The sequence below is a fragment of the Trichomycterus rosablanca genome, chromosome 16 (genome assembly GCF_030014385.1).
Source record: "Trichomycterus rosablanca isolate fTriRos1 chromosome 16, fTriRos1.hap1, whole genome shotgun sequence".
NCBI lineage: Eukaryota > Metazoa > Chordata > Actinopteri > Siluriformes > Trichomycteridae > Trichomycterus > Trichomycterus rosablanca.
Window position 1 is genome coordinate 21,690,070 of NC_086003.1, and position 19,324 is coordinate 21,709,393.

At 38.7% G+C, this 19,324-nt stretch overlaps 1 protein-coding gene across 1 annotated transcript; it reads left to right on the forward strand.

The window, feature by feature from the left end:
- The first annotated feature begins 12,305 nt into the window (after positions 1 to 12,305).
- Positions 12,306 to 17,273, forward strand: slc3a2b (solute carrier family 3 member 2b). The gene is made up of 8 exons (XM_063011772.1): positions 12,306 to 12,514; positions 12,965 to 13,155; positions 13,434 to 13,607; positions 14,155 to 14,249; positions 14,333 to 14,475; positions 14,826 to 15,132; positions 15,220 to 15,288; positions 16,581 to 17,273. The coding sequence occupies exons 1-8, from the start codon at positions 12,306 to 12,308 to the stop codon at positions 16,923 to 16,925; spliced, it is 1,533 nt and encodes a 510-aa protein (XP_062867842.1). The 3' UTR covers positions 16,926 to 17,273.
- The last annotated feature ends 2,051 nt before the right edge of the window (positions 17,274 to 19,324 follow it).

Here is a 19,324-nt window from a genome sequence, read left to right on the forward strand (position 1 = left end):
TGAAACCCCACTGAAATTCTTTGGGATGTTTTGGAATGTTGATTGCAGGCACAGACTTTTTGTTCAACATCAATGCATTGTCTTACAATTTCTATTTTAAATAAATAGGAACAAAAGCTGATGTGAGGGTGGCCAGGTGAGTAGCACTGTTGCCTAAGAAGGTCCTGGGTTTATTCCCATGTGAAGCGGTCCGGGTCCTTTCTGTGTGGAGTTTGCATGATGTCTGTGTCTGTGTGGGTTTCTTCAGGAGCGCCGCTGTCCTCCCACGGTCCAAAGACATGTAAGTTAGGTAAATTGGAGATACAACATTGCCCGTGGCATTGAACATTAAACTTATGAGTCATGTGTAACCATAACTGCCTGTCCCATCATGAATGTAACCAAACGTGTAAATGCTAATAAACAAACTAAATTATAGCTGAATTAAAGCTGCCAAAACAAGTAATAAATCCAAAGTAATGAAATGATGGCATGATAAAAACTGCATCAATTTTATAGACTACTGTTAAACAGATTTATTTCAATAGAACTTCAAATTATTGGCTTAAAGAAAATACCTGACTGCACCCCAAAGCCAAGAAATGTAGTTAAGCATTGTGGAAACTTAAACATGCATCATCATTACATGCTGTACTTCTATAGAGAGTTATATCGTTACATTTACATTTCAGTCATTCAGCAAGGAAATCCATCATGTTCAGGTATGAGCGTTTAGCATAAAAAGGGCTAAATTGCTGTTTGGATAATGTTTATCAGTTTTTACATATTTTAGAGTAGGCTGTTCACAAGCCAGATGGAAAAAATAGAAATAACCCAACACGGGTCAGTTTGAAGGCACAGAGTTGGGACACCATCATGAGTTATAAAAGCAGCTGAGCTGTGCCAATGTGTTAGTTGTTGGGTGGTTTGTATAATATGCTAACAGTGCCGTGAAAAAAAATTGCCACTTAACTGATTTCTTCTATTTTTGCTTATTTGTCACATTTAAATATTTCAGATATTCCAACTAATTCAACAATAACATAAAGACAACAGCCTTTAAATGATAATTACATTTATTGAAGACAAAGATTTATATTATTTAATATTTTCCCCCTTTTTACTGGTTATAATAACTGGTTGTACCTCCCTTGGCAGAAACACCTGCAACCAAACATTTGCCGCAACTTGGGATGAGTCTTTTACATTGCTGTGGATGAACTTTGGCCCACTTTTCTTTGCAGAATAGTTTTAATTCAGCTACAGTAAAGAGTTGTCAAGCATGAACTGCCTGTTGAAGGTCTTGTCAAAGCAACTCAATGGGATTTGAGTCAGGACTTTGACTAGTAATTATGTTTTTTTTTTTAAACATTCAGAGGTGGGCTTGCTTATGTTGTTCAGATCATTGTCCTGCTGCAAAATCCAACTGTCCAAGCTTTTCGCCATATACTGTATGATGGCACCAGTGATGGCATAGTTACCTTGAAAAAGTAATCTGATTTCTGATACTGATTACTCCTTTAAAAAGTAACTTAGTTACTTTATTGATTACTTGATTTTAAAAGTAACTAAGTTAGATTACAAGTTACTTTATTAGTTACAATCAGCAGCTGCCGACAATACCCCCCGCCGCCTCAACATAAAAATGACAACCAGTTTTGCCAATACTCACTTTACTGGAAACGCGCATCTCTCTCCTCCCTCCATTGTTTACGTTTGTGTTGCTGCGTGGCATTACATGTGAGTTGTCCTCATGCTGAAAACGTGACTTGATTACTTGATTACTTGTTACTGAAAAAATGTGGTCAGATTAGAGTAACGCGTTTCTGACATCAGTGGATGGCACCCATATACAGTGGGGGAAATAAGTATTTGATCCCCTGCTGATTTTGTAAGTTTACCCCCTTACAAAGACTTGAACAGTATATAATTTTTATAGAAGGTTTATTTTAACAAAGAGAGACAGAATATCAACAAAAAAATACAGAAAAAAAACATTAAATAAAAGTTATAAATTAATTTGTATTTAATTAAGGGAAATAAGTATTTGATCCCCTACCAACCAGCAAGAATTCTGACCCCCACAAACCGGTTATGTGCCCATGAGGCACACAAATTAGTCCTGTCCCTGTATAAAAGACTCCTGTCACAGAATCAGTTTCTTCCATTCAAATCTCTCGACCACCATGGGCAAGACCAAAGAGCTATCAAAGGACGTCAGGGACAAGATTGTAGACCTGCACAAGGCTGGAATGGGCTACAAGACCATCAACAAGAAGCTTGGTGAGAAAGAGACCACTGTTGGTGCGATAATTCGAAAATGGAAGAAATACAAGATCACAGTCAATCGCCCTCACTCTGGAGCTCCATGCAAGATCTCACCTGGTGGGGTAAGAATGATTCTGAGAAAGGTGAGGTCAGTCCAGAATTACACGGGAGGAGCTTGTCAATGATCTCAAGGGAGCTGGGAGCAGAGAAATGCTGGATATGACCCCAAGAACACCATCCCCACTGGGCATTTCTCTGCCTCCAAACACAGCGAGTGGAGTTGATGCCAAAGAGCTCAATTTTGGTCTCATCTGACCATATCACATTCTCCCAAGCTTTCTCTGAATCATTCAGGTGTTCATTGGCAAACTTCAGACGGGCCTGTACATGAGCCTTCTTGAGCAAAGGGACTTTGCGGGCACTGCAGGATCTCAATCCATTATGGCGAAGTGTGTTACTAATGGTTTTCTTGGTGACTGTGCTCCCAGCTCCCTTGAGATCATTGACAAGCTCCTCCCGTGTAATTCTGGACTGACCTCACCTTTCTCAGAATCATTCTTACCCCACCAGGTGAGATCTTGCATGGAGCTCCAGAGTGAGGGTGATCGACTGTGATCTTGTATTTCTTCCATTTTCGAATTATCGCACCAACAGTGGTCTCTTTCTCAACAAGCTTCTTGCTGATGGTCTTGTAGCCCATTCCAGCCTTGTGCAGGTCTACAATTTTGTCCCTGACGTCCTTTGATAGCTCTTTGGTCTTGCCCATGGTGGTCGAGAGATTTGAACGGAAGAAACTGATTCTGTGACAGGAGTCTTTTATACAGGGACAGGACTAATTTGTGTGCCTCATGGGCACATAACCGGTCTGTGGGGGTCAGAATTCTTGCTGGTTGGTAGGGGATCAAATACTTATTTCCCTTAATTAAATACAAATTAATTTATATATTATTATATATATATTTTTTGTTGATATTCTGTCTCTCTCTGTTAAAATAAACCTTCCATAAAAATTATATACTGTTTAAGTCTTTGTAAGGGGGTAAACTTACAAAATCAGCAGGGGATCAAATACTTATTTCCCCCACTGTATAAGTTCCACCTTTGACTCATCAGTCCATAGAAAATGACCCCAAAATCTCAGGATACTTTTGTCAAATGCAAGACAAGCCTTTGCGTTAATTTTGGCCGGCAGTGGGCAACTGTTTTTCAGCTGTTGAGCAGCTGAAGTCTTGGATCAAGCAAAAATGGACAAAACATGTACTTCCTTAACTGCAATAGTTCCCAATCAGTTTCCAACAGATTTACTGTCTTCTGAAAATAACTCAACACACAGCCATTAATGTCTAAATAGCTGCAACATAAGTGAGTACACCCCACAGTGAACATGTCCAAATTGTGCCCAAAGTGTCAATATTTTGTGTGACCACCATTATTATCCAGCACTGCCTTGACCCTCCTGGGCATGGAATTCACCAGAGCTGCACAGGTTGCTACTGGAATCCTCTTCCACTCCTCCATGAGGACATCACGGAGCTGGTGGATGTTAGACACCTTGAACTCCTCCACCTTCCACTTGAGGATGCGCCACAGGTGCTCAATTGGGTTTAGTCCATCACCTTTACCTTCAGCTTCCTCAGCAAGGCAGTTGTCATCTTGGAGGTTGTGTTTGGGGTCGTTATCCTGATGGAAAACTGCCATGAGGCCCAGTTTTCGAAGGGAGGGGATCATGCTCTGTTTCAGAATGTCACAGTACATATTGGAATTCATGTTTCCCTTAATGAACTGCAGCTCCCCAGTGCCGGCAACACTCATGCAGCCCAAGACCATGATGCTACCACCACCATGCTTGACTGTAGGCAAGATACAGTTGTCTTGGTACTTCTTACCAGGGCGCCGCCACACATGCTGGACACCATCTGAGCCAAACAAGTTTATCTTGGTCTCGTCAGACCACAGGGCATTCCAGTAATCCATGTTCTTGGACTGCTTGTTTTCAGCAAACTGTTTGCTGCCTTTCTTGTGCGTCAGCTTCCTTCTGGGATGACGACCATGCAGACCGAGTTGATGCAGTGAGCGGCGTATGGTCTGAGCACTGACAGGCTGACCTCCCACGTCTTCAACCTCTGCAGCAATGCTGGCAGCTCTCATGTGTCTATTTTTTAAAGCCAACCTCTGGATATCACGCCGAACATGTGGACTCAACTTCTTTGGTCGACCCTGGCGAAGCCTGTTCCGAGTGGAACCTGTCCTGGAAAACCGCTGTATGACCTTGGCCACCATGCTGTAGCTCAGTTTCAGGGTGTTAGCAATCTTCTTATAGCCCAGGCCATCTTTGTGGAGAGCAACAATTCTATTTCTCACATCCTCAGAGAGTTCTTTGCCATGAGGTGCCATGTTGAATATCCAGTGGCCAGTATGAGAGAATTGTACCCAAAACACCAAATTTAACAGCCCTGCTCCCCATTTACACCTGGGACCTTGACACATGACACCAGGGAGGGACAACGACACATTTGGGCACAATTTGGACATGTTCACTGTGGGGTGTACTGACTTATGTTGCCAGCTATTTAGACATTAATGGCTGTGTGTTGAGTTATTTTCAGAAGACAGTAAATCTACACTGCTATACAAGCTGTACACTGACTACTCTAAGTTATATCCAAGTTTCATGTCTATAGTGTTGTCCCATGAAAAGATATAATGAAATATTTGCAGAAATGTGAGGGGTGTACTCACGTTTGTGATACACTGTATATTAATAAAAGACAAAAATGAAAGCTCATCTTTATTAATGTTTTCGACACTCAGTCTGGTTCCATTAGCAAATACTTTGTAGTTAAATGTATCAGATTCTCTTTTTATAACCTTGTGTGCTTGTTTATCACATTGTTACATGCTTTAGTGTGTGTATGTGTCTGTGTTTTTGTAAGCACCGCTTAGAACCATGGGGCAGAAGACAGAACTAATGTGTTTATGTGATACATGATCCCTTTCCTTTCCCCTATCCTATCCAAGGAACACTGTGAACTCATCTGACTGTTATTCTTAGCGTTTTCACTAAAGCACTATATGAACTTATTATTTGATTGAAATATGTTTTTTTTAATACAAACCTTGGTATATATACTGAACATACACACTGTACACACATGTTTTTGTTTATTACTTTCCTGCTGGATATAATTGCAGAGATTTCCTGGTACAATGGCAGGGTTCCAGCACTTCTCAGTACTGCTGGTACATGCCCCTCCCTCCTTTTAAAAGACCTTGTTCACTATGTGCATTTTCAGAAGAAAACATTCTGTGCCTGTAAAATAATTTTACTCAAATCACTAGTAGTATGTGAGTGCTGGTATGAAACCTTAAAAATGGTAATTGAAACAATATTATTTAGAAATGGGGATCTTAAGTAACTGTAACAGTTGTTTCCCAAGGATGTTTTCCCCCAGGTCTGACCGTGTTTTTCTGGGAAAAATAGTTTGCCCTACACCCTCCAGTAGGAGTACTTCGAATTGTTCCTAGTTTTAAATATGTGTGGTGCACTGCATTGGACTGGTGTCCAGTCCAAGGTGTTTTCTTGTTTGCATTTAAGGTTTTCAGGATAAGCTCCAGACTCATTATAATCTTAACCAGGATAAAGTGGTTAGTAAAGATGAATAAATAAATGTAACACATGTAGCCTTGTGTTGTTTTAAAAAAAAAATTGCATATTTAAAAATAGCATGAGTTGACTTTTTCTTTTTTTTGCAATGTGAAACATATGGTATGCACTGTAGAATATTTATTAAATAATTTTTAGGTAAGGTGATGAATTGCACATGCTACTTCATTGACTCACTATCAGAATTAGCTAACACTATCGTATTTGACTGACAAATTTCGATCTTTTTTCATTGCTTTGCACGGCATGTAAAATCTTTCCCACAGAGGTAGTGTTTTGCATTCCAGTGTGATCTTGCAAATTGCTCTTTTGTTTTTCCCTGATTGAATCATTAAGCATGATCAAAAGGATAAAAATCTTTGTACTTCAAACATATCATACTTTAAATATTTGCAGTTAAATTAATTCACCTATTTATTTATAATCAATTACATTAAAAATGATTGAAATATTTATGAAGTCACATTGTTCCAACACTGTCGACACAAAAGATTATACATGCACACAAAATAAAAAAATAAAAAAAACGTCATAAAAGGCCATATATATCATACGTTCAATTGTGTATACATTTCTTGCCCCCTTTGTATTTGAAATGGACAATTATCTGTTTATTAAATGACAACCATTTAAACTTGGGGTAAATAAAGCATCTATCTATCTATCTATCTATCTATCTATCTATCTATCTATCTATCTATCTATCTATCTATCTACAGTGCCTTGCAAAAGTATTCAGCCCCCTTGAACTTTTCAACCTTTTGCCACATTTCAGGCTTCAAACATAACGATATGAAATTGTAATTTTTTGTGAAGAATCAACAACAAGTGGGACACAATCGTGAAGTGGAACGAAATTTATTGGATATTTTAAACTTTTTTTAGAAATAAAAAACTGAAAAGTGGGGCGTGCAATATTATTCAGCCCCCTTGCGTTAATACTTTGTAGCGCCACCTTTTGCTGCGATTACAGCTGCAAGTCGCTTGGGGTATGTCTCTATCAGTTTTGCACATCGAGAGACAGAAATTTTTGCCCATTCTTCCTTGCAAAACAGCTCGAGCTCAGTGAGGTTGGATGGAGAGCGTTTGTGAACAGCAGTTTTCAGCTCTTTCCACAGATTCTCGATGGGATTCAGGTCTGGACTTTGACTTGGCCATTCTAACACCTGGATACGTTTATTTGTGAACCATTCCATTGTAGATTTTGCTTTATGTTTTGGATCATTGTCTTGTTGGAAGATAAATCTCCGTCCCAGTCTCAGGTCTTTTGCAGACTGCAACAGGTTTTCTTCCAGAATGGTCCTGTATTTGGCTCCATCCATCTTCCCATCAATTTTAACCATCTTCCCTGTCCCTGCTGAAGAAAAGCAGGCCCAAACCATGATGCTGCCACCACCATGTTTGACAGTGGGGATGGTGTGTTCAGGGTGATGAGCTGTGTTGCTTTTACGCCAAACATAACGTTTTGCATTGTGGCCAAAAAGTTCGATTTTGGTTTCATCTGACCAGAGCACCTTCTTCCACATGTTTGGTGTGTCTCCCAGGTGACTTTTTATAGATATCTTTGAGAAATGGCTTTCTTCTTGCCACTCTTCCATAAAGGCCAGATTTGTGCAGTGTACGACTGATTGTGTCCTATGGACAGAGTCTCCCACCTCAGCTGTAGATCTCTGCAGTTCATTCAGAGTGATCATGGGCCTCTTGGCTGCATCTCTGATCAGTCTTCTCCTTGTTTGAGCTGAAAGTTTAGAGGGACGGCCAGGTCTTGGTAGATTTGCAGTGGTCTGATACTCCTTCCATTTCAATATGATCGCTTGCACAGTGCTCCTTGAGATGTTTAAAGCTTGGGAAATCTTTTTGTATCCAAATCCGGCTTTAAACTTCTCCACAACAGTATCTCGGACCTGCCTGGTGTGTTCCTTGGTCTTCATGATGCTCTCTGCGCTTTAAACAGAACTCTGAGACTGTCACAGAGCAGGTGCATTTATACGGAGACTTGATTACACACAGGTGGATTCTATTTATCACCATCAGTCATTTAGGTCAACATTGGATCATTCAGAGATCCTCACTGAACTTCTGGAGTGAGTTTGCTGCACTGAAAGTAAAGGGGCTGAATAATATTGCACGCCCCACTTTTTAGTTTTTTATTTCTAAAAAAAGTTTCAAATATCCAATAAATTTCGTTCCACTTCACGATTGTGTCCCACTTGTTGTTGATTCTTCACAAAAAATTACAATTTCATATCGTTATGTTTGAAGCCTGAAATGTGGCAAAAGGTTGAAAAGTTCAAGGGGGCTGAATACTTTTGCAAGGCACTGTATCTATCAAATTTCTTACTCAGGTCATAACACTGTAGAAAAAAGTAGGTAAAAGGTCAGCTTTCAACAGCACACATAACTTCTTAATGTTATGTCAGATGAAAAATATCCAGCAGCCCTCAGTGTTAAATAAAATTAATAAATGAATATATGCATCACACTACATTTACGGACTCAGAAGACAACCAACCAATAAAACACAGACAATCAAACAAGTAAACATGTAAACATGTTATACTAATTACAGATAATGTTCAGCCTTGCTGTAAACAGATTCACCAAATTACCTAACCGGCCTATTTAATATCTGAAGCTGTTTGTCTTACTCAGTCAAGGACAGAAATCTAATCCCAGTCCTCAGACTGGTTTGGTAGGTCTGGAAGGAAAAACATGGCTAGGGGAAGGGCAGTAAGACCCCTTAAGGTGGACTGATTCCCTGGTATATTGTTTTCATGGTGTTAATTTACGTTTACACTTACATTTTCGACATTTAGCAGACGCCTTTATCCAAAGCAACTTACAGTACTGTGACAGTATATTGTCTAAGCAATTGAGGGTTAAGGGCCTTGCTCAAGGGCCCAACAGCAGCAACCTGGCAGTGGTGGGGCTTGAACCAGTGACCTTCTGATTACTAGTTCAGCACCTTAACCACTAAGCTACAACGTCCCTAATTACAACACAACTGGATCCAGCAGAATTAATTAATAAACTCCTTACAAATTCTGTGACTGGATGCAGGATCCCAAGGACCACTGTTGCTGTGTGGCACCCGCTGTAGCATCTGTGCTGAATTATATTTAATCAATGATTGTTAACATAAAACATTCACACACATTCACATCAAATTTACATTTAATTGCTCAAACTAATTAAGATGTTATCCAAGACTCTTTAACAATAGTATACAATTATGAATACATGGATCTAATAATCATAATTCTTCCCAATGCAGTTTTATAGTAACACCATTACCACCATCAATGCTTAACAAAATTATATTTTCTTAATGAAAGAATAAATAAAAGGTCACCAGTGATATTTAAATAAGGCTTAAATATGCACGTCACCATGCACATGCCTCCCAACAATGTCGCCATCCTATATTACGGCAAATAAAGTGTTGTTGAAATGGTGTTAATGCTGTAAACACACTGTGCTGGTACAGGTGTTGGAATTTTTTTTTAAATAATTTGTAAACTTTTTATTTGGGTGGCACAGTTGGTTGCACTGTTGCCTCACAGCAAGAAGGTCCTAGGTTTCCTAGGTTTCCTCCAGGAGCCTCCATGAGCGGTGGTAAAATAGACAATAAATGAATAAATATTGGTCAATGACTATCCAAAAGCAGTATGGTGGAAGTGGAAACACATTTGGAAACTGATCTATACATAATATACATACAGCGGCATGGTGGCTCAGTGGGCAAGAAGGTCCTGGGTTCTATCCCCAGGTAGGGTCGTCCAGGTCCTTTCTGTGTGGAGTTTGCATGTTCTCCTTGTGTCTGTGTGGGTTTCTCACACAGACTTATTCCTCCCTCAGTTCAAAGACATGCAAGTGAGGTGAACTGGAGATATAAAATTGTCCATGACTGTGTTTGACATTAAAACTTGTGAACTGATGAATCTTGTGTAACCAGTAACTACTGTTTCTGTCATGAATGTTTCCTGGGCCAGTGATAGCTCAGTGGTTAAGGTACTGGACTAGTAAACAGAAGGTTGCCGGTTCAAGCCCCGCCACCACCAAGTTGCCACTGTTGGGTCCCTGAGCAAGGCCCTTAACCCTCAATTGCTCATTGTGTAAGTCGCTTTGGATAAAAGCGTCTGCTAAATGCTGAAAATGTAAATGTAAATGAATGTAACCAAAATGTGTAAAACATGACATTAAAATCCTAATAAATAAATAAATACATCTATACATAAAATAATGGTAAACATGGTTTAACAATAATTGTAAAACAACAATGGTTGGGAGTCTACATACAGACAAGATTGGCTATGTCTGGGGGGTGTAATGGTCGAAAAACAGGTTCTCTACCAAGTCTTGAATGAAAAGTACAAATTCCTATATTATGATAAAATATTAATAAAATAGCTCTTGCTAGTCAAGAAACCCACATGTACATCCATAAAATAGTAAGTATATGTCACCATGTTTTTTAAGCGGTTAGTAAAAAATATGAGAATTAACTGAATATACGAATGAATTAAAACAGCACATCATGCTAGCTAAACTAGCTTTGCATTTAGCCGCGCTACCTTAAAAGGGGGCGTGGTTTGGAGCTCCGGTGACATTATAAAAACTGAGCATCACCGCCGCTCCTGATCTCTACACAGTCGACTTGTTCGTTAACGTGAACTATTTTTCTTGTTTTCAAAGTTTGGAACGTTAGACGGTAAGTGTGCGGTTTAAAGTGTAGTGTTTTAGTAGTGTTTTAAACGTGACATATATGTAATATTAGCTTACATGTTTCATACGTTTTTCGCCGAACAGTGAGTAACAATGGATTTCGGAATGACACGTAATCTAGTTTTAATCCCTATGGATGTGTTTAAAATGTGTATAAACAAAGTGTTTTGTTTGTTGTTGGTTTGGTCTTGGGCAGATAAATAATTTATTTAATTTAATGCAGGTTTTAAACACTGGGTCTCCCTTTTGGCAGAGCTAGAGTAACCTGTTTTGTGTGTTACCGGGCACGACTTTGGTTGTACTGTACTTGTTAGGATTTTTTTTTCACATAATACCCTATTGTCAGTAAACTTCTTCATAAACCGTTTAAATTGTCCTACCGTAGCGCATATTTATAGATATAGTAAATAACGTTTTATTACGTTTATTAATACGTTTTATCGAATTATTCTTATTAAACTAGACTACAGTTAGCACATTTCGATAGATCTATTTATTATTATAAACTATAGGTAGCATATCTTGGTAGATACATATTTTTATCATACACTGTAGGTAGCACATCTTGATGGATTCATATCTCATAACACACTATAGGTAGCACATCTTGCTAGATGCATATTTTATCATTCACTATAGGCAGTGGCAAAGCCAGACAATTTTCATAGGGGTGGCCAGACTGAGACCATTGCTCACACAGGGGTGGCACAGAAACTGATACCTTTTTTTATGTGGTCACTCACTCATTTACCTATACAGGCAGTAAGTGCCATGTAGAATTACATCACGAAGAATAATATGCTTTTTTTCTCTCTTCATTTTCCCTGACAAGTGAAAAACCAAAATATAGCCTATAACCTTAACATTATGAGGAAGAATTTCAAAGCTATTCCTTTGCAATACATTATCATTATCATCAGATTCATTTATGGTGGCCATGGCCACCACTGGCCACCCCCTGGCTCCGCCCCTGACTATAGGTATAGTTGCATATCTTATCACACACTATAGGTAGCACATCTTGATAGGTGCATATTTTATCATACACTATATGTTGCACGTCTCGATAGATGTATATCTTATTATAGCACGACATTATAGGCATTTCACTTAACGAGTCGAAACAGATGTGCGCATGCTCGGTAGGACATCTTGCTGGGTAGGATAAATCGCCAGAATGAACACCGGTTCATTTATTACCGTTTTACACTACTTGTAGTAAAGCTGCTTTATTTTTAGATAGTAAAACACAGATTACCTGTGTATTTTATAATTGCCAGGTCATTGTTGCTTATTGTAGTTTGAAGATTTCTAGACTGTGTGTAATGGAGTTAGCATAAACTCCTGTACTAAGCGATGCGTAAAGGCTTAGTATTGTATGCATGATATACTAAAGTTCTAATCAGGGTCAAATATATCATTTGACATCTGACAAATATTGAAAACGTTTGGACAATAATTTAATCAGTTTTAGTGCGATTCTTCGAAACTGCTGACGTCACCTGAACAAGGAAGTTGACGTCATAATTTCAGTACGCTGATGCAACGTTGTTCACTATTGCCGATAGCACATGGGTTGATCTGCTTCATGTGAAGACAGCGTGGCGTACTAACCTCCTCAATCGTTTTCTTTTTTTGAAGGTGTGAACAACGTTAACGTTAAGTCAAGATGTCTAGCGAGACCGAGGTTGATATGAAGGACGTAGAGCTGAACGAAGTAGATCAGGAAAGGCAGCCAATGAACGCTAGTAATGGAGATGCTGGTTCACCTCAAACTGAGAAGAACGGCATCGTGAAGGTGAAGATTCCTGAGGAGAAAGAGGCCAAATTTACTGGTCTGTCCAAGCAAGAGCTGCTACAAGTTGCAGGAACTCCAGGGTATGATAGCTTGAACCTTTCATTTACCACATTTTATTTTAAAACAATAAAAAAAAAAACTACACTTGGTATTTAGGCCACTTGTGGTTAGATTTTTATTTATTAAGTATCCAGTATTGTTTCTATCATTCCAAAACATTAATAAGTATCAAATGTTATTCATATAAATAATTCAATTTTAATAGTTGACCAAGATTAATTTGACCATTGGTGTATGTGTGTGTGTTTATATTTATATAAATTATTTATATATTTATGTTGATAGGTTATCATCTTATCAGATTTAACCTACTTACTACGAACACTGGCCAAAACAGCCTCTTAGTGCAAAACTTGTGGAGGCCAATGTACCTCAAGTTATAATATCAGTTACACACTGCTTTACCAAATTACTGTATGTCCTAATTTGATTTAGTTTTGTGATTAGTATTTAAACCATTTCTATCCTAGGTGGGTAAAAACCCGATGGGTGCTGCTGATTCTCTTCTGGCTTGGCTGGTTTGGAATGCTGGCTGGTGCCATTGTCATTATTGTGCAGGCACCTCGATGCAAACCACTTCCAGAGATGAACTGGTGGAATTTTGGGGCCTTGTATCAGGTTGGAGACGTCAACGCCTTTGCAGAGGCTCCAGGTCTTAAAGGTATGTGCCCTTTTGTGGATTAGTATTGTTAACACTTTTTATATTGTAATATAGCCAAACTAAGCCCTTACTTTTTCATGTTGGTTTAAGGAAGTGTGACTAATTTACATGTGCTCACACACCCTGCTCAGATTACTTCACTGACATGTTTCCCATATTTTTGCATAAAAAGCTCAATTTTCCTTGCTCTGAATAGCTCAGGAAATAGTGTAAAATACTTGTTTGATTTTTTTTCCCTGTTTCTACTACCATTTTTACTTACATGCTACTGCTTTTAGGTTTGTCATCGAAGATGAGTGATCTTGGCAAGATGAATGTGAAGGGTCTCATTCTGGGGCCCATCCATGTGTCAACTGCTGACAAGCCTGAAGACCTGAATCTGACTGAGATCTCTCCTGAAGTTGGCAATCTTACCCATCTGGAAAGTGTTGTTATGGAAGCACACAAAAAGAGTAAGCTAACAAGCTTTTGTTACTATTTAAATCATAACGGCTATTGAACGTGCTTTTGTAAATAAACTGTGATCTTACAACTGCGATGAGTTGGACACAACAAACATAAATCTGGTGGGCATAGGAGCAATGAAATTGAGCCGCCTTATTTCAACAGTTCGGCCTGCTGCTGGTCTGTTTAGGGAATGTTTTCTAGAGCATAGTAAATCATTGATTGGATCTACAGCATGTCTACAGCCTGTGTGTGACCGTTAGATGAACCCCCTAATGAGATCTAAATAGCTCTGACCTGCTGAGACATCTGTAGGAGTCCTGTTTTATCAGGTACACATGTACATTACCAGTGGATCACCTTCTGTATATTGTGAGGTGGATCTTCCTGCTGGGTATCTTGGTGCCAGCTCTTTTGCAGTTCAATGATGCACTCATTCCTGGCTAACCACATGAGCTGCCCATGTTGCGTTCAGTGACACACTTAATTGCTATAAAATGAAAATTTTGAGGTGTGTACACAATCTCACAGTGTAATTCATTTTTGTCTGTCCAGGTATCTCTGTGGTCTTGGATCTGAGCCCCAACTACAAAGGGTCAAAGCCATGGTTCGACACTGGTGATATGACAAATGTGGCAGAAAAAGTCAAGGTATGATTCTTACCTACTAGTCATTTCCTAAGGATAACTGTGTTTGCAAGTTTATGTTAATCTGAATATTTGTTTGTTATTAGGCTGCTACTGATTACTGGCTAAATAAAGGAATTGATGGCATCCTGCTGCATGATGTGGAGCAGTTGACCACTAAGGTGCCATTGATTTGGTCTAGCATAAGGGACTCTGTCAAGAATAACACTAATGAGGAAGAAAAGAAACGGTGAGCAATAAATCTCGAATCCTCATTCTTAAAGTGCATGTAGAACTCACCTGAATTTGCTTTAAGGACTGTTGATTTAAATCTAAATAGATCAAGACCCAGTGCTGTCTTTGATAGCATTTATCGTTATTATTATTATTATTATTATTATTATTGTCAAGACACAAGACCACAGTTTTTGCAGTGTTCTGATAAATGATAAATAATAAATGACTTGGTTATTAGTTACAAGAATTTGGCAAAATTTGCATCCATACTGTCTCGTATTTGGACACTAGTGTGTCATTTGCAATGAAGCCTTTAATCACAACCATTTAAAAAAGTTTACTATTTCACAATTTTAATTGCAGGGCCCTAATCGTAGTTACCCAGGCGACATCTCCTGAAAAGGTTGCCACCCTGTTAAACACAACTGGTGTGGACTTGCTACTTTCTGGTATTTTGAGGCAAAACTCCAGCATAAACACCATTCAAGCTGTTGACCACCTATACTCTCAAAAGGGGCATCAACTGGCCTGGAACATTGGTGACCGTATTAATGGACATCTGGCCACTTTAATGGGGTATGCTCATGTGAAATGGAACCAGCTGCTTCTTCTCACCCTGCCTGGTGTACCAGTGTTCAACTATGGGGATGAAATTGGACTGGAGGATGAGGTAAGGGTGTGTAAGGTGTATAACTAAAGAATTCCCAGTAAACATCTACTGAATTGATACTTATTTGCCTTTTCCTTCCTAATTTAGTCTTCAAAATTCCCGTTAATGGTATGGGACACAGACGAAAAAGCAAAGCAGGCAAATGAGAGTGAAAAGGTAATTAAAATGGCTGTACTGTTCCTTTTTTTCAGTGTACTTTTTAAGAACGATTTTATGTAACGAAGAGGGTATTTATAAAATGCACCATATATTGACCAAACAGTTTAAATTTCTGGGGATGGTTCATTATTAAGGAATTCTTTCCCTGGTTAGTGCGGTCCCTGAAACACCTCAGATTTTTGCTAGACCTTTTAAACCACCCCAATTGTGAAACTTTTCAAAAGAATTGACAAAAGAAAGATAAGGCAGAAGGGGTTTCAGGTTGATCCACAATTGACATTTTTCCGATTAAATGAGATGATCAGTCTATTTACAGCAGACTAATCCTATATTGTCCAATTGGTTGTCTTAGTATTGACTAAGATTCTGGTTGATTTCATAACTACCGTACCTCAGTTATTATGCAATCATATTTTCCTCAGTGTACAATCATATTTTAAGTAGAGAATGGGAACAGTCAGAAGGGAAATAAGTTTATTGCTATAAGAACTAAAGAAGATTTGAGAGAGAACAAATTTATAGTGACTGGTGAAATTTCCATTTAAAATTTTTTTTTTTTTAATTTACCCCAAAAGCATCCTTTTTTTTTTTTTTTGTCTTTTGATTATAAATCTTAGCCTTTATGGTAAAAATTTAACCTAATCTCATTGTCATGTCAAAAGCATGAGTCGTTTCGAACTCCTCGGTTCAAAACTCGGTGTTGCCACCGGTCGGCTGGGCGCCATCTGGCGGGCATAATTGGCAGTGCCTGCAGCAGATACTAATTGGCCACCGTATCTGCTGAATGGGGGCCAGACTATGTGTTGGTGGGTGGGTCTTCATACTCTGTGTAAGGACCTGATTGGCAGAAGAGATGCCTGTGCAGAATGCAGAGGAGAGGAGGGCTGTGCACGTGTCAGAAGAGTACAGCGACGTGCAGTAGAAGACAAAATTGAGTGCTGCTAAATCGGGAGGAAAATGCAGTAAAAAAAAAAAAAAAGCATGTCATCTGTTTTATCATAAAAATAAACCTGTATAATGGGCTGATATTAGGGGAATATTTGCAAACCCTTTTTTGGAGATCATGTCACAAAGATTGAGGGTGTTCTAGAAGAAAGGGCCAAGTGGCCAGTTAGTAGTATGATCATGTTTGTCAGGTATTAAATAAACAATAGTACACCGCTGTATAATAAAAGACTTCTTTATCCTTACCCCTCTGGTAGTTGGTCAACTTTTTGAAAATGATCTAATCTCTAAAATGTTTCCTTTTTTAAAAAAAAAAAAAATGTATTTACCTTTTGTGTGTGTAGGACGAGATCAAAAACAGAGACTCTCTTCGCTCCTTCTTCAAACTTGTGAGTGGTCTGAGAGGAAAGGAACGCTCTCTTTTGCACGGAGACTACGTACCTCTCTTCAACTCTTCCACTGCCTTTGCATACCTGCGTGTCTGGGACCAGAGTGAAAGATATTTAGTTGCACTCAACTCGTCTCCTGAATTGGTAGAACTAAAGCTGATCCATAGCGAGCTCCCCGAGACGGCCACTGTCGTGGTCAGCACTGACGAGAGCCTGGCTACTGACACATCTGTTGACCTGGCAACCTTAAAGTTGAAACCAAACCAAGCTGTTATGCTTCAATTCCCTTATGTTGGGTAATGATAAGTACTTTACCTGAATTTAAGATGCCTTCAAAATAGGGTAGCTTGGCATTCTGTTACACTGAAATGGTTACTGTTCTGAAAATTAGTAGATTTTTAAATTTGAAAGTTTGTATGTATACAAGTTCTTTTTAAGAGCTCAAGACCAACCTTTTTTTAAAACTCATTTTTATTGATATTTATTCCAATTTGAGTTGCGTTGTAGTTTTATGGTTGTATTATCAAGTTGTCCAATGTGTTGCATTATTATATGTTGGCATGACAAGGAAAAAACATGAAAAAAAAGCCCATCCAAAAACGTGAGCAAAATGCAATAGGTAAAAATAAAAAGACGATTGCAACAGAATTAATGTCTTGTCGTTTTTTTTTTTTTTTTTTCAGCTAGAATTTTGTGTTCTGTAGGGTGTAACTAAGCTATGATAATCATTAAAAGCTTTTACAAACACCTCAGTCTCCTGGTCAGATATTAAGTATCCAGGTATCTTTAAGGTAAGAATTAATTATGCATTGGGAAGCTCTGTTTTACCTAGCTTAAAATTTATAAAATGTTAATATCCTGCAGGCACCTCCTGCAGTGGTAAGCCTGAACAAAAACAAACCGAACAGAGGATGACCATATGCAAAAATGCCAAAAAAAGATGTTTGGGTTTTTGTGTAGACAGCCATCATTTTAAATCTCTTTACTCATGTGTTTATTGATTATTTATTTATTTATTATTATTTAATATACAGTAGAACTTCAGTAACCACTTAAACCTGGACATGGTCTGGCACCACCTGGAAACACTACATATAGGGTGTGTTCGAAAACCTAGGGAGCTGTCTTACTGTCTACATAGGCAGCTGCCTTAGTAGAGAGGATTCTAATAAGTCAATGACTTATAAGGCAGGTTATTCGAACGCACTACTTGGATAGCGATTCCATCGGATTTCGCGTTTAGCATTTAGCATCTTGCCATTAAAACCAATGAACTGAGGTAGCACAGCACGCTAACGTCAATATAACATCTTCCTTCATGTACCGATAACGGTTAAATTTCCTGACAAGCCCGAACTTGCAAATAAAAACACTCGGTACAAGTTTATACAAGTTAAAAATCAGTAATATTTTATTTACGTTTGAAAATAACTCATTCGTTTCTCTGCCCCGTCAGCCATGTTTATTTTTTTGTGAGAGAAGAGCGCCCGACCCGCAATGAATTCTGGGATTGCCTTGATCACTAAGGACGCTTCCGATGCTCCCTCGTTCTTGAGCCAAAATAACATTGAAAGGTTAAGATGCCTCAGAAGTGAGGATTTTAAGGCATCTAGGATTTCGAACAGCCTCCTTCTCGGGAGTGCGTACAGGATGACGTAAAATGCTGTCTATGTAGACAGCTTCATAGCTTTTCGAACACACCCACAGTATACCTTGGACATGGTGGCATTTTGTTGCAGTTAAAGTATTTTCTATGTTTTTGTGAGGTGTGAAGGAACTGAAGTTGCTGAAAAAATCCCATATGGACACAGGAAGAACATACAAAACTTCTCACAGTGGATGGAGGCAAGGATAAAACCCTGGTGCCCAGAACCCATGTTACTGTAGCACCCACGCTTCTGTTGGTGCCACCGTGCTGTATTTTGTCTTGATATGAGTTAGGTTAGAAAAGTAAAAATGCTGTTTCAGTGTAATCAGAGAGTGGTGTAAATGAATGAAAGCAAAATCTAACATTACACTAAGAAGAAGCCAGAAAAAGGAAATCCATTCAAAAGTAATAAATTAACTAGGACTAAACAGTTTAGATACATAGTATGGTAGGACCACTGACCATGAACTTCCATTGTGAACAATAGGAAGTTCACAAGATGTGTGTTGGCGTGCGTCTGTGGGAATTCAGTTACAAGAAGATTTGTGAGGTCAGGCACTGACTTTCAATGTAATTGGCATTCCAATTTATTCCAAAAGTGTATAATAGGGTTAGGAACTGCAGACCACAGGAGTCCCTCATTCATCAAACGACATGTTTACTGGCACAGAAACACAGTCATGCTTAGTACGCAAAGGGCTTTGTTTTTACACCCAGGTCAGTAATGGATGTGGCTAAATAATTAGGTGGGATGAACATAGTACATAGTTTATTTAAACACAGTTTTAGCAGGTATACCCAAGATTGTTGTACAGGTGCCCCAAGTAGGTACAAGGACACTCCATGAAATTGAGACTGAGAAAGTGTGGTTAGTAATTAGTAACCTCAGCAATGCTGCTGCAATTGATTTACTTATTTCAAAGCATTTAACACTTAACTGTTATCAGCATTAATGTGCTAATTATGGTAAATCACCCAAACATCTAGTCAGCGGTGGTTCTTCCATGGTCTTATTTATCCATAGATAAAAGGGGTAAAGAGTGCCTGGGGA

Bases quoted from the DNA above. Each gene is read 5' to 3' on its own strand.
- slc3a2b (XM_063011772.1), top strand. From the start codon at position 12,306: ATGTCTAGCGAGACCGAGGTTGATATGAAGGACGTAGAGCTGAACGAA. The intron at 14,250-14,332 runs GTATGATTCTTA...GTTTGTTATTAG, and splicing joins ATGTGGCAGAAAAAGTCAAG to GCTGCTACTGATTACTGGCT. The intron at 14,476-14,825 runs GTGAGCAATAAA...TTTTAATTGCAG, and splicing joins AATGAGGAAGAAAAGAAACG to GGCCCTAATCGTAGTTACCC.